The sequence below is a fragment of the Aulonocara sp. 'chitande type north' Nkhata Bay genome, linkage group LG15 (genome assembly GCF_057382095.1).
Source record: "Aulonocara sp. 'chitande type north' Nkhata Bay isolate Kocher_YH1m ecotype deep benthic linkage group LG15, A_spYH_male_GT1.1, whole genome shotgun sequence".
Taxonomy (NCBI): Eukaryota; Metazoa; Chordata; class Actinopteri; order Cichliformes; family Cichlidae; genus Aulonocara; species Aulonocara sp. 'chitande type north' Nkhata Bay.
Window position 1 is genome coordinate 16,840,661 of NC_141358.1, and position 13,730 is coordinate 16,854,390.

The window sequence follows — 13,730 nt, forward strand, 5'->3', positions numbered from 1 at the left end:
TGTATGTATCAGCGTCTCTGATTGTTTCAACAGATGGAGCTTCGTGTTGTTTCACATCTCACTTCATTCTTTAAACTACAAGCAGTTTTTTTTTAACTTAAAACTTTTTTTTGTCCACAAATAAGTAAAATTGTAAAATAAACTGATAACAGTACATGGCTTCCCCTTATTTAAAGTCTCTCCAGTTTATCTGTGATTTAATGTTGTTTTGCCCCAGAGTGTGGTAAGTTTTATGGGGCAGCAGGAGGAGCCATAGAACAGTAGAGCACATCTGGACACGTGTGGACCAGAACTTCTGGCTTTTCTGGTACTGTCTGTGAACCACTACTTTTCAAACTTTTCCCTCTGCTTCTCCTCTTCTCAGAACTGATGTAACACTTCACTGGCTTTGTAGCATCTGTCTGAGTGTTCTTGTCTTGAAGAACACATTTTGGTTACAAGACCGCTCATTTGGATGTAGTGTTGTTGTTTTTTTCACCTGCATCTCCCTAGGAAGGTTTCATATTCCATTCCCATCTCCCCCACCCTTGCTCCCGCCACAACTTTTAGAGAGGAGGAGAAACGAGAGGAAGAGGAGGAGGAGAAGAAAAAGAAGAAGAAGAGAGAGTTTGGATCAACTTCTGTTAAAACTTTTCTGGCGTTCAACTCAACATTGAGCCGCGCGAGAGGACGCCGCGGACCCCACATCGCGCGCGCGGCAGGCTACACCATTGCAACTCAGACAGGACAAAATGAAGTTGCTTCTGCTCGTACTTACGACCGCGTTGCTATGGCAACACTGCCAAGCCCAGCAGAGGGGTAAGTCATCAGCGACTGATAGATAATCGATACGCCGATACCCGGCGCTCTCTGCTGGAGTTCTTTACACAGAACCCCCAGAGCTCATTCGGCTGTGGCTGTTTCAGCGTGTCCCTTAATGAACCACTCAGTCAGTAATTAGATACACCTTTTAACTTCCGGCTATCAGTTCAGTATATTTTGTATCGGTTTAGTTGCGAAGAAGCCTGCCTTTACTGGCTGCAGCTTTACTTTGTTTTCAATAAACAAAAGGGAGGGGAAAGTGTGTGAAAATCATTCAAAGCCTACACGTTTGTCAATGAGCACAGCCGCCTGCTTTAGCCCTAAGTTAATACTAGCACTTGATGAAAAGATGTTTATGGTGGGATTTATGCCCGCTTTGTCTCTTCAATCTGATATTGAAAAAAAAAAGAGAAACACAAGTTTAATGGGTCAGAGACTTACTGGTGGATTTCGTATTATTTTTAGCCACATAAATCAAATTAAGTGCTTGACCTTAAACATAATTGACCCTGGCTTAGCTGTACTGTTATGTGTTAGACAGATGTCACTTGGCTTGCTCTTTTGCAGTTACTGCTGCAAAACAGCATACACTGAGTTTATGATGATCCATGTCACTGAGTTTCACAAAATACAGCCTTCCTAGTATAGAGTCCTTCTTTTTCTTTCATAAAGTTTATGTTCCACCTACTGCAACATCATCAGAAACTTATTTATTTATTTTCAATCAAAAGTCACATTTCTTTGGTCTCCTGTCACTGTAAATATAGACAATGTGTATATAGGCAATACTTTGTAGATGCACAAAGTGACACATTTACATCTAAGCACACAAATACAAGACCTACGCATCCGTAGCAATGCGTAACATATGTGCACTATTAAAAGTAATGTCTCTTTGGTCAGAGGGCCCGGTGGCGCCAGTGTCCGGCAGCCTCGCCTCTGTCAGTGCGCCCCAGGGTGGCTGTGGCTACAATGTAGCTTGCCATCACCAGTGTGTGAATGTGTGAGTGAATGGGTGGATGACTGGATATGTAAAGCGCTTTGGGGTCCTTAGGGACTAGTAAAGCACTATATAAATACAGGCCATTTACCATTCTTTTCTTCTTTTTTTCTATTCTGTAACTCACCTCCAGCCCCAGCTTTAAGGGCTCTTAGCAAGTTACAGCATTAGGCAGGGCCGGTTGACCTCACCTGGGAAAACCAGCAGTTTCTAGTTTACTTATTCACACTTCAGGGGCAAAAAATAGTACTGTTTGGTCAAAGCCACTGGGATCTCATAGAAAACATTGACAAAGTCTGGAAAGTAAGGCTAGTAGCGCTTTCACCCAGGAGACTGCGGTTTATGTCCTGCTTTTTTCTAATTCTAATTTTCACTTCCTTCAAAAAAATGAATGAATGTACTAAAAAGCCATGCTAGTTTTTATTTCACATATTGATTTTGCAGTATGACTTTAATATTTTGTCAGAAAACCCAATATAACAGAGATTAATTGAATACCATTACAACTTTACGGTTAGAAAAATCATCTCTAAATCTTTTTAAAACATTATGTGTTTGCAGAACCAATGCTCTTAATACAGTACTAAAAAAATAATTTTTTTGAACATTTTTGGTGATATAAAGATTGTCTTAAATAATAGGAAACTGATGCTAACATTTTTTAAACAAACAAAAAACTAAACAATCTGCATCTGTGGACACCAACTGAAAAAAAATCTAATAGTCTAATAGAAGTAAGAATTAAATTTTTAATTAGAAGTGCCCTGAAATGCACTCGAGAAAGAAATACTGCTCTTTTTTACTTGGTATGTGTGCAAGGCTATGAAAGATTAATTCATTTAATGTGTGTGTGTGTGTGTGTGTGTGTGTGTGTGTGTGTGTGTGTGTGTGTGTGTGTGTGTGGTGTGTGTGTGTGTGTTAGGGCCCTGACACAGTCAACAATGAAAAATGAGCAACGAAGCCTTGAGCAGAGATGGGGATTGACAGCTGAGACAAAACCACCAACATAACATGGTGCACAAGAAGAGTCAAAATATTCATGCAAGCAGTGCTTCTAAGAGTTGTTAAGCAAATTATCTCACAGATCCACAAAATGCATTAAAACTGGATTGGAAAAGATGAAATAGTTGCATCCTGTGCAGGGAGCTGATCAGTCAGGTGTTTGAACATGAGTCCGTGCAGAAGTTCTTTGCATGTGCATGTTTTTTTCAGTATGAGGTGATGGTGACTGTTGCTCGAAAGATGAAGCAAATGTATTGCCAGTCATGCTTTTTTCTATTTATCCTCTTCAAACCATCTCCAACTAGTCTGTAAACCTGGAGTGCTCTGGACCTCCCGCAGAGAAGAGGATGGGGACTGCCATCAGGATGTATGTGTTTCTGTATATTGTTTGTGTGCGAGAGATGGAAAAAGAGTGAGCTGAAGAGGGTGGAAGAGGCCATCTGCTTAAGAAGCCTCATTACCAGGCGTGTCAACCAGGCATGCTCTCCATCAGCGACAGAGCTCAGAGAGACACTAGGAGATAATCAGAAAGAGAAGAGAAGGAGGAGGCAAGCTGAAAGAGAGAGGAAGGGGGATCTGTTTAAGAGTTGTTAAGAACTAGAAGAGTGATAGAGAGTGGACTGATGAAACAGGTAGACAGAAGGTTCAGAGGATATAAGACAGAGGATGAGGTTGAAGTATAAATGTTCAGCAAGGAAACCAAACTACATTAGCCACTAAACAACAACAGCTTGATTGGAAAAGAAGATTTTGTCATTCTCCAATATTTATTTTGTGCCTGTGAGAGGGTAGAACTGAGATCATTTTTGTTGATCAGGAAATAATGGGTATTTTTTGGTCATAGTGGAAGTTCAAGTACATTTCCTGGAGAGTCTGGTGCAGAATACACCAGACCTTTCAGCTTCAGTGTGGAACATAAATAATGATTAGTTTTAACTGATGTATTCTCCTGATTTTTGTATCTGAAGAAAAAAATCTTTGCGCAGCTTTGAGGGCATATGAAAGGATTTGTCTGTGCTGTTCTCACTGGTTTGAAGTTGGGAGGGTGAGCTGGAAAATGTGATGCTCTACATTTCTCTTCATCGATAATGAGCTATCAATATTTGAATCTGAGGATTTTTTCTGTTTGTTTGTTTGTTTCTCTTAGTTGCCTCAGCATTGACTTTTGAGTGTTAAACACTTTGGGGTATTTTTCCCCCTTAAACTTGGATTCACTGTTGATTTATTATCTTTGCTTGTTGAAATTTTTTGAGACAACGTGAAATCGGGGTCTCACAGCCACCATTATTTGCTGATATTATATGGAGTGATTGAAATAATGAAAAAAGATCAACAGATTGATGAGAAAACACTGAGGTTTTGGCAAGTGATAATCAGTGAACATTATGTTGAGTACTAATGCCAATACATTGCTATTAGCAAAAACAGTATGCACTGGTCAGCCAAAACATGAAAAATCGGTCTGTGGTTTAAGGCCACAGACCTAGAGACTGGTCGGCGACCTGCTGGAAACCACTCGTTGCTTCTAAAAAAATTTATATTCCCTGAGTGGTTGCTGGAGGCTGCTGGCAGTCACTAGGTGAAATTGGCTGCAAAGAGCTATATGGACTTGCACCAAAAACTGCCTTGATTATTAACAGATTGCTGTGGTCGCCTGTAATTTGCATGTAAGACAGTGCGTTGTTTGCAGTTGCCAAATACTCATCAAGTAGCAGTGAAACTGTGAGAATTGCAGCGCAAACTGGAAACGGAGTTTGCCTTCAAAGTAAAAGTGCACCATTCAAAATGATTGGTTGTACTGGTAAGGTACAACCTTACTTTGAAGTTTGGGGTGCACGTTTACAAGTTTCGCTGTAGCTCAGTGAGTAGCTCACAAGTGTTTGCAGACAAGTTGGTTGGTTTTCCATGCAAACTTCAGGTGACCATGCCAATCTGCTATTGACCACCAGGAATCACAAGGTTTTTGGTGTCGCACGCTCTTTGCGACCGATTTCACCAGGCAACATGCAACAAATCTCCAGCAAACACTCACTAACCACTTTGAGAATACTTTTTTTTCTCTAGTGGCCAGAGTTTGCCAGGGTATACTGACAGGTAGGGGTATGTAACTGGGTCCCCTCTTTCCACTAAAACATTAATGTGGTTTTAATATGTGGAAATTTTGTGTTGGTGGATGCTTCTGAATTATTTTGCTCCTGCACATTCCTTGATTTCATATACTCTTATAACTTAGCATGAGTCTTCTTGCAATATAAGTTTTAAACTCTGACTTTCTATCAGATGAGAGCCAGTATGATGCATGGGACTCTGGCACCAAACCAAACAACTGTATTGATAAAAGATAGCAAAATGTCAAGAATATGTGGCTGTCACTGGGGAAAAAAATGTAAAAGTTCTGAGAAGTTGCCAGAAAGTTAACTTGTTGGAGTTATGTGTGTATTAATGTGAGTATTACCAGCCTGATTTGCATGAATAGATGTCAAGTATAGTCACTAGAGACACTAGTGTGGATTGAATCCAGACAAGGCTTGTAAACCAACTGAGAAATCAGCATTTGTATTCAGTGAATTCATGTGACTTACTCATAATCTACTGTCCTGCAGAAACCCCATGCTGCCTCTTAGACAAGATGCAAAAATGTAAGGAAGAGTGAGAAAACTGATTGATTTCCCTGTTGATGTTTATCACACTTTAAGTGTAATTAAAGGTGCAGACTAATCCTGTGATATATTTTCTCCTTGGCAGGATCTATTTCAAAAAATATAACAAGTAGTTAATTTGCTGATAAAAAAAGTCTCTTCATAGCAACTACAGATGTGTTTATAAGTTTATGGTAATGTGGATTTAACCAAGCTGGGCCAAATGCGATGAGATGTGAACTCACCAGAGGCGCCGCAATGAAGGCGATGTGAATCCAGAATGGGTTTTTCTGCTCATCAGAGAAATCAACATTTTTATGAGGTGAATTCATCCCAACGTTATAACGTTTCTAAAATATGTTGATCTCACTCTGCTATGTTAATGTGAGAGCAGCCGAGCTTAGCTGAATGGATTTGATGGTATACACAGGGGGGGGGGGGGAAGCTCACTTTTTCTCAGCCTGGTACCCAAATTCAGTGAATATAATCAATGTGTCCTAGAAAATAAAGGTAGAGGGAGTGAAGAAAGGAAGGAAAGATAGGTACAGGGAAGAATAAAAGCAGAATAGGCAGGAAGATATGAATGATTCAAAAAAGTTTTCTTGGGTTTAGGAAGTGCTGTCATAAAAGCTGTAGATGCATGCAGAATGTAGATACATATGTCCTTTTGCTTTATACAACTTGCAATTACATGTTATGCTTTTAATTGTCTTTTCTACAATTTCTACTAACTTTTGACAGGAATAGTGTAATACAAGAGAAATCACTGTGTTTCTCATGCGAGTTTTTGTACATTGGAACAACTACACTTACCAAAGTTCACATTTCTTGTTCATTCTAACCAATCATCAGGCTTCCATCCACTTCACCACCACTGCAACAACAACTCGTGTCTTGTGACACCGTAGCCAAGAATTAATAAATGACATTGTGCCAAAAACATAGATCACATTTCCGCTAACAGGTGTTTGTGTTTCTGTGTGCTTCGGAGGAGTCTGGGTGCTAAATTTAGGCAGGTGCTAAGTTGGAACATAGCTGGATGCCTCCAATCAATAAGTGGAAGAGAGCTGGAAGCTGCAGGAGAAGAGAGACACAGTCAATTGCACGGACTGATTTAAGTTTTAAATGTGAATTAGTTTATTCTCTCTCTTGTACAGTTAAATAAAACTAATAGCCTGTGTCTGACCACCTTTTGCCTTTAACAAAACACGAAAAGTTAGGGCGTTCTTTTTTCTCCATAACAATCGATATTAAAATATATCATGAGATGAATTAAATTCACTATGTCAAACAAGCTTAAAGATTACTTTTTACTACTAAGTGAGCAATCATGAGGTTGATTGCTGATTTAATTGCTGATGTGGCGTTCACTGTCCTTATACCAGTGTCTGTTGTGATGAAGACTTCAGTCCTAAAACAATGGCTTTGCCAACCCAGCTCGAAGACATTTACTTTCCAGATTCCAATGATGGACAGTGAGTTGGACATTGAGTCTTATATGTGGTTCTGATGTCCGACTTGACCGCAAATCCAATGTGGTAGCAGAGCATATAGCACTTTGCGGCTCATTTTTAGTGGATTCTCTATACTTTGTCTATAACTGAGGAACTGCCATCTAAGAGAAATGTTTATGGCCAGGGAGTTGGTAATGAGGGTTAGCTACTGTAATAACTCAGTTAAATCTTATATTTTTGACTGTGCTTACTGGTGTCATGCGTTTTGCACTAAGGTAGACTGTTACATCTTTGATACCACTATAGCTCTCTTTGTTTTGTTTTGTTTGTTTTATTTTTTTGTGTACTAAGGTATTGAACTGGAGAAAGTGGACACTATGGTTTGTCGTTGCGCAGATATCCCAATTGTTGTTTTAGGGGGACCACCAGCACTTGCTTGGATCTGGAACCGTAAAGTCTTGTAAACATTGTTTGTGCTCCAAAGGATGGAAATGCTTCAGAAATAAGCTTTGTTTTTACCATAATCTGCAGTGCTTGCAACTTTGTGCCAGACTTTAAAAAGCCAAAATATCTCCACAACACTGCATTTCTCTGATCCTTCTTTTCAACAGTGTCCTTGTCTTTTGGGCCTAGAGCTATATTCACTGGAGTGTCTTTGTTGGTAATGCTGTCTCTTGACTTGTCTTTAACATTTTCTGTTGCCACTTTCTCTTTTATCTTACTCCTCGTATGCTGGTGTACATGGCAGTGGCAGCAGTATCCCAAAGGTTTGTACATGTGCCATGCCTCCTTGTACTTTTTCACTGTTGTTGTCAACCTACCCTGATGTGGCTGTAACTCCACTCCAGAAGATTTCTCATGATTATTATCATTGCCTTTTTATGCCGGCTGTCAACAAACTTGGATGGAATGAGTGTTATCAATATTGTATTCACCATGCATTGCATTAATTACTTTCATCAGTTTACTTGCCAGCCTTACCACCAATTGTAAAAGGCACACAGCATGTAGAAAAACAAATCTTTTGTGGATTTAGAAATCTAAAATGTTTGCACAGTGCTGTAGGTCACACTATGGATTCATTGTTAAGTGATACATGCTATCTCTTAAAAGTAAAGAAAACTAGCAGGACTTTTTTTTTTGGAAATAATTATGTAAGTAACGACTCCACAAATTATTTCCATAATAATTTTGAGGCACTCGTAATTCATTCACTGAACTTTAGACCTTTATATGCTGCATTTTTCTTATTTTAGAAGTAATGCATAAACATGTGATACATAAACACGCGGGACATTGTCTCCACTAATGCATGTGTGATATGGTTGTCAGAAGATTTGATTCAGTTAGCTTTGCATATTTGATTATTTGTGTGCATCATTGTTTGTGAATGTGTTCGATGCTTATTACAGCAGGATTTTAATATTTGACTTGTGTTCTTCCCCGTGGGGCTTTGCCGCCTCCTAAAAAGCGCATCTTCCACAGAAAAAAAAAATCTAGGTCTGTGCATGTGTGTGTATGCCCATGTGTGTGAGTGTTTCTTTGCTGTTTTGTTGTCAGAACAGCATTGATAATGCTGAGGAGAAAATCAATAGTTAATTCTACCAGGGACACAATAGCTACTCTGCCCAGCTCCATTCTGTGGTGGGCTTAGACACAGAAACAAACAGGGCATGTGCTGATGAATTGGTAAGTGTGTGGTGTGTGTGTGTATGCAGTAACTGCAGCACTCAGACTGCTTAATGTGCCTAAAAAATAAACTAGACTGTGACATAGATTTGTAGGACGCAACACACTGTAAAAACTGTAAAATACTGGATGACAACGTTTTTAGGAATGCAACCCCTACCACTGTTTTGAATACATTACTTATTTAGGTTACACTGAGCTGCGCTATAACCAAGTGTGTCTGCAGCAAGGAATACATGGGAAAATAATGGAAATTAATACAAATTAATACATAATGCATTCTTCTAATAGCACCGACTTCCCACATTGAGAGGCGTCAAAATAGAAAAAGTGTTCTGTGAAGTAGTAATACCAGTACTTCAACTTACATTTTAGAGGGGCATTGCAGAAATAACTACCCAAATTACCCATCTTTCATTCCTCTAACCTTTTTTTTGGTATTTCGACACATCAAATGCTGCTGTGTGGGTAAAATTGCTCTCCAGTAGAAATAAATCTTTCAGCCTATCAGGTAGCTTATCTTGAAGAGTAAAGAGCACAAAATGGGTTACTCGTTGGGGGTTTTACAATAAAGTCATCATAACTATTAAACATAGTACTGGAAACAGCTAAAGGTGTGCAGGAACCATAATTTGTTATGCCGTTTTTTTTTTTTCAGCTTTAATTCCAAGTCAAATAAGTAAAGGTTATAATAAATGCAACTCACTCAGTGTTTACACTGTGGAGTAATATTATTCCTTTAGCTAACCAGTTATGTATTTGGTTTATAAAAAGTCCAAAAATGTAAAAAAAAAAAAAGACAGTTGAGTGTAATGTTTTCACAAATGGTACAGCAGTAATTCAGAAACATGGTGATCAAGCTTTTTATAATGGGGTGGGACTTCATGCGATGCGCATGCCACAAAAAGAAACAGTGCACTCTTCCTGGGATATCATTCAACAAGGAGCGTTCATGATACTTAGAGTTAGAGTTTTGCATTAAACACTATCTAAATAATCTTCCTCAAAATAGGAAATGTTGTACCTATTTCGATTGTTTTTTTCTTTTTAAAGAAGCTGAACTCTTCTGATTCTCAAATTCCTATCAACTGAATAGACAATGTGCATTCAAATATTGATGCATAAATGTCTGTGTTGGATAGAAGGTTAGTAAAGCAGACAGTCAAATCCATGTATGCATGCTAGGGGATTTGATGTTATGAACTTGTGGCAAAAACACAGCATGTTTGACATACAGATACGCTGCTACAAAACCAGAGGCTGCTGACCCTTACACACATAAACACACACATCTGCAGCTGCAAAGGTTTTGGAATGACCTCTGTTTTTTTTTTTATCTCTCTATGTCAGTCTCTCATCTCTCTCTTGCTCTCTGATCTTCCTGGGTGCTTATATTTTTCCAAGGAGGTTCCTGTGGTAACACATGGTGTCAATAATGAGCCCCCTACACACACACACACACACACACACACACACACACACACCTACTTTGCAGAAATGCACACAGACATCCCCCCTTCCTCCCCTACTCGTACTCCTCTTTCCTTCCTGTCCACCTCCGCTTTTTCTTTCCATCTCTCCTTTCATTCATTGGCTGCTTGATTGCTTCTCTCCCAGACTATTTTTTTTCAATATGTTCTTGTTTTGTTTTTGGGTTGTTTTTTTTAATCACTTCTTCTATCTCTATGCTTGTATCTAATCAGCAATAATCAGTAATTTTTTTTGAAAATGTCTACATTTTAGAATTTTAGATCAAAATATCTGTCTACATTTTTAAAGGTACACTAGTGATGTGTAGTTTTTGCACATTACTTTAAGCATTCTGGAGTTTCTACATTTCATATCCTTGCACCTCTCTTCCTCCTTCTACATTTCCCCCCTTAACTTTTCTTCCACGTCCTTTTGGGCATCTTCCTTTCATCCTGTGTAGGAGTACTCTTGACAACCTCTGTGGCCATAGCTGAGCGCAATGTCTGCCCTCAGTTTGTTTGTCTAGCTACTCCCTCACTGCTGGTTTCTGGAGGTCTTATTGTTTTGTTCCAACTCAAATCAGTTGAGTTCAGAACCTCTGTTTATCCACAGTGAACACAGTGAGAGCAAGATGTCTTTTACAGGAGAAATCTGCCTGACACAGGCAGTTGAAAGACAACCATAAAGCAAGACAAACACCCCCCAGCTTTATTTTGGATTTTTTTTAGCTTGTTAAATTTGGTTTGTGGAAGTTTTTTTCCTTCTGTGTTAAAGTTTGAGAACTAGGGCTCAGCTTGTTGATTTGGGTCCAGGCTCTTCCTTTAAGCTGTCTTTACATTTTATCTAGGTCATGAACCTAAAGCATTGAGTTACACCAAAATAGTTTCTTAATCAAAGTTTGTGCTGTAGCTACACACAAATTAATCCTATTCTAAAGATCAAATGTGTGGATATTATGTCTCCTGAGTTATATTCAAGGCACATCTTTTAGATGAAGTCAAAATAAACTTGAAAATCTTTTGCTCATGTCTAGTTGAGAACAAAAATTTGACGTCCCTGTGTTTCCAGGGAATTCTTGCCAAATTTATTCATTTTCCCTAGGATCAATCAGAGTGATCCTGGGAATTCCAAATATGGTATTTCCTGGTATTTCTAAAGGTTAAAGCAGGATTGGCAGATCCATGTTCAAATTTACTTCTATCTCTAGCTCTAGTATTCTTCTATTGTACATTTTTATTAATTACCTAATTTTAAAGATTAGGCCAACAAATAATGCATATATTAAGTTCAATAAAGACAACCTTTAGAGGAATTAAGATGTTAGATTTTTCTGCAGTTTAAAAAGTAAATAAAAGTGTTTATATCTAGAATAGTAACAACCTGAAGAAAGAAATTGATGACACGGTTTCAGGCATATTGCGAGCAAGGCATATTGCACACATTGAACTTGCACTAAATATGGTGTGTATTAAGACTGAAACAAGGGATAGTATTGCTGAAAAATGTAAATTAAAATCTCACAACACACCTAACCAGAGAATAAGCCATAAATAAGATGAACCAAAAACTGAAAAAAAGAAAAACAACAAAGAAGTCTGTAGAAAAAGTATTACCTGCTCTCACAACCAATTAATTTCAGTTCAATTTATCCGATTTTATTTATATTGCTTATTTCACAACAATAGACGCTTCATATTGTAAGGTAAATTCTAAGGTACCTTACAATATTAGAAAGAAACCCCAACAATCACACAACCAGTATGCAATCTTGACCATCAATATAATGTCATTATATCCTGGGATGTCACGTGAACTGACACTTGAACCAACTTTTGATACCTTTCAATACAAAAAGTCTGAAAACCAAATGGTATTTATTCTTTTAAGTACCACAGGCAACATATGAAAGCAACCCCTAACCCTAGGCTGCAATTCTTCCAGGCAGCAAACGGCTACAAGTCTTCTAATCTACCCTTGCATGCTGAAAAAGGACAGTCACAAGCTTAGGGAAAACAACTCATGTCATTGCACTAATAGCTTCTTTATAATTATAAAAGGACCACCAGCAGACTGACTACTCAACGAGTACACTCACCCATTGCAGTGACATCTGAGTGAAGATAATGCTTTTTGACTTCAGACCTGTTACATTTATGGCATTGCACTTTGAGACACTTTTGCCCTGTTTTTAATTTCAAACCACAGTCTTGTTTATAGACACACAACAGAAGAAACCATGGCTTGCATGTCTTGTGTAGTGCACACCAGACACATGGTCTACACATGTTATAACTTTTTTGTCTGGATTCTTTGTTTGTCTCCTTGCCTTGTTGCTTAATAACATGGTTCTTATTCTTGAGGGGAACATAAACTGCCATACTTATAGTTTTTGCCTATTTTTATTTGTGTGATCTTTATAGAAAATACTTGAAATTACTTGATTTTGTGTATGTTTCCCCAGCAATTGAAGTAGTCATTTCTGTATGTGTTCATGGAGAGGTATACGGGAATTTTTTTATCGTGATGTTTTTTTAATTACAAATAAAGGCTGATAAAAATAGCAATTTAGAGTAAGTTTTAATCCTCGTGTCTTCTAGAAAATTGTGAAAAATTAGGTCAAGAATATAACATTGAGATTTAGCTCAGAGTTTTTCACGACACATTTTGGTAAAACATTTTTTTTCCCAGAAAAATTTCAGAGGCCCACTCAGTCTCGACAGAAAACCCCTTGTTTCAGACTCCCACCAACATCGCAATGCTTTATAGATCATGTTTCAAAAGCGGATTTTTACACTTTAGTTGGCAAGTCTGCTGTGGGCCACTGAGGAGTAGGAATGTCTGAGCTCAGACTGCTTGTTAGACTGGGGTTTATCTGAACTCTGCTCAATACCAGTTGTTTTTAGTGGTTGTTAGAAATTACCAATTACCTCAACCACAACATCCCCGTTCAACACATGGTCCCAAATCTGGGTACAATATGTGTGTGTGTGTGACAAAAAACAAATACAACTGCATCATGAGGATATGGCTTTTTGTTGATCCATCTGTTTTTTATTTCTCCATCTAGCTGTCTAGCTTTTATGTCATGAAGTTCATAATAACCTCTACCCTCTTACATTCATGAACTTTGACCTGCAAGGGTCACCGTCCTCGACCTTTTATTATTGTAACCAAGGCCATTTGTGTGGTCCAAGTTGAGATATCTAAGATTATTCCAGAGCTATACCCACAATGGCTGTGGTTGAGCTCCAGAGTTCAGTTTGCATCAAGGCGAATAAGGAGCGGTATTAAAGAATTGAATCTACTGGCTGCATTAGAACTGCATTTCGATGCATATATAGAACCTTTCCATCATCAGTTCCATGGTTGCAGAGAGTTGGTGTAATTAGGTCAACAAATTAAATCACAATTTGTTCAGCACTCCTACGAAATGGCTTGAATGCAGTTTTTACTTTCTGTGAATCTCTAAGACAAAGAGACAAAGACAGATACCTGTTAAATAGGCAATCTCTGTTTTGAAGGCACCCATTTTCTTTGATTTTTTTGTTTAAATTTATATATTTTTATGTTCTGCTTTATCAAAAATCACTACCAAGGACACTATTTGACTGGAAAGTAAATTTTTGTACAATTTTTTTCTCAAGGTTGACTGCTTTTGGAGCAAGAGCTTTTCAG

The 13,730-nt window shown here is 38.3% G+C and overlaps 1 protein-coding gene across 1 annotated transcript in view; it reads left to right on the forward strand.

The window, feature by feature from the left end:
- Positions 1 to 580: 580 nt before the first annotated feature.
- Positions 581 to 13,730, forward strand: part of lama2 (laminin, alpha 2) — a 231,722-nt gene continuing 218,572 nt past the window's right edge. The window contains exon 1 of the mRNA XM_086264682.1: positions 581 to 798. Within this exon, the coding sequence (XP_086120808.1) occupies positions 732 to 798 (67 nt within the window). The 5' untranslated portion in view covers positions 581 to 731. The remainder of the gene's footprint in view (positions 799 to 13,730) is intronic.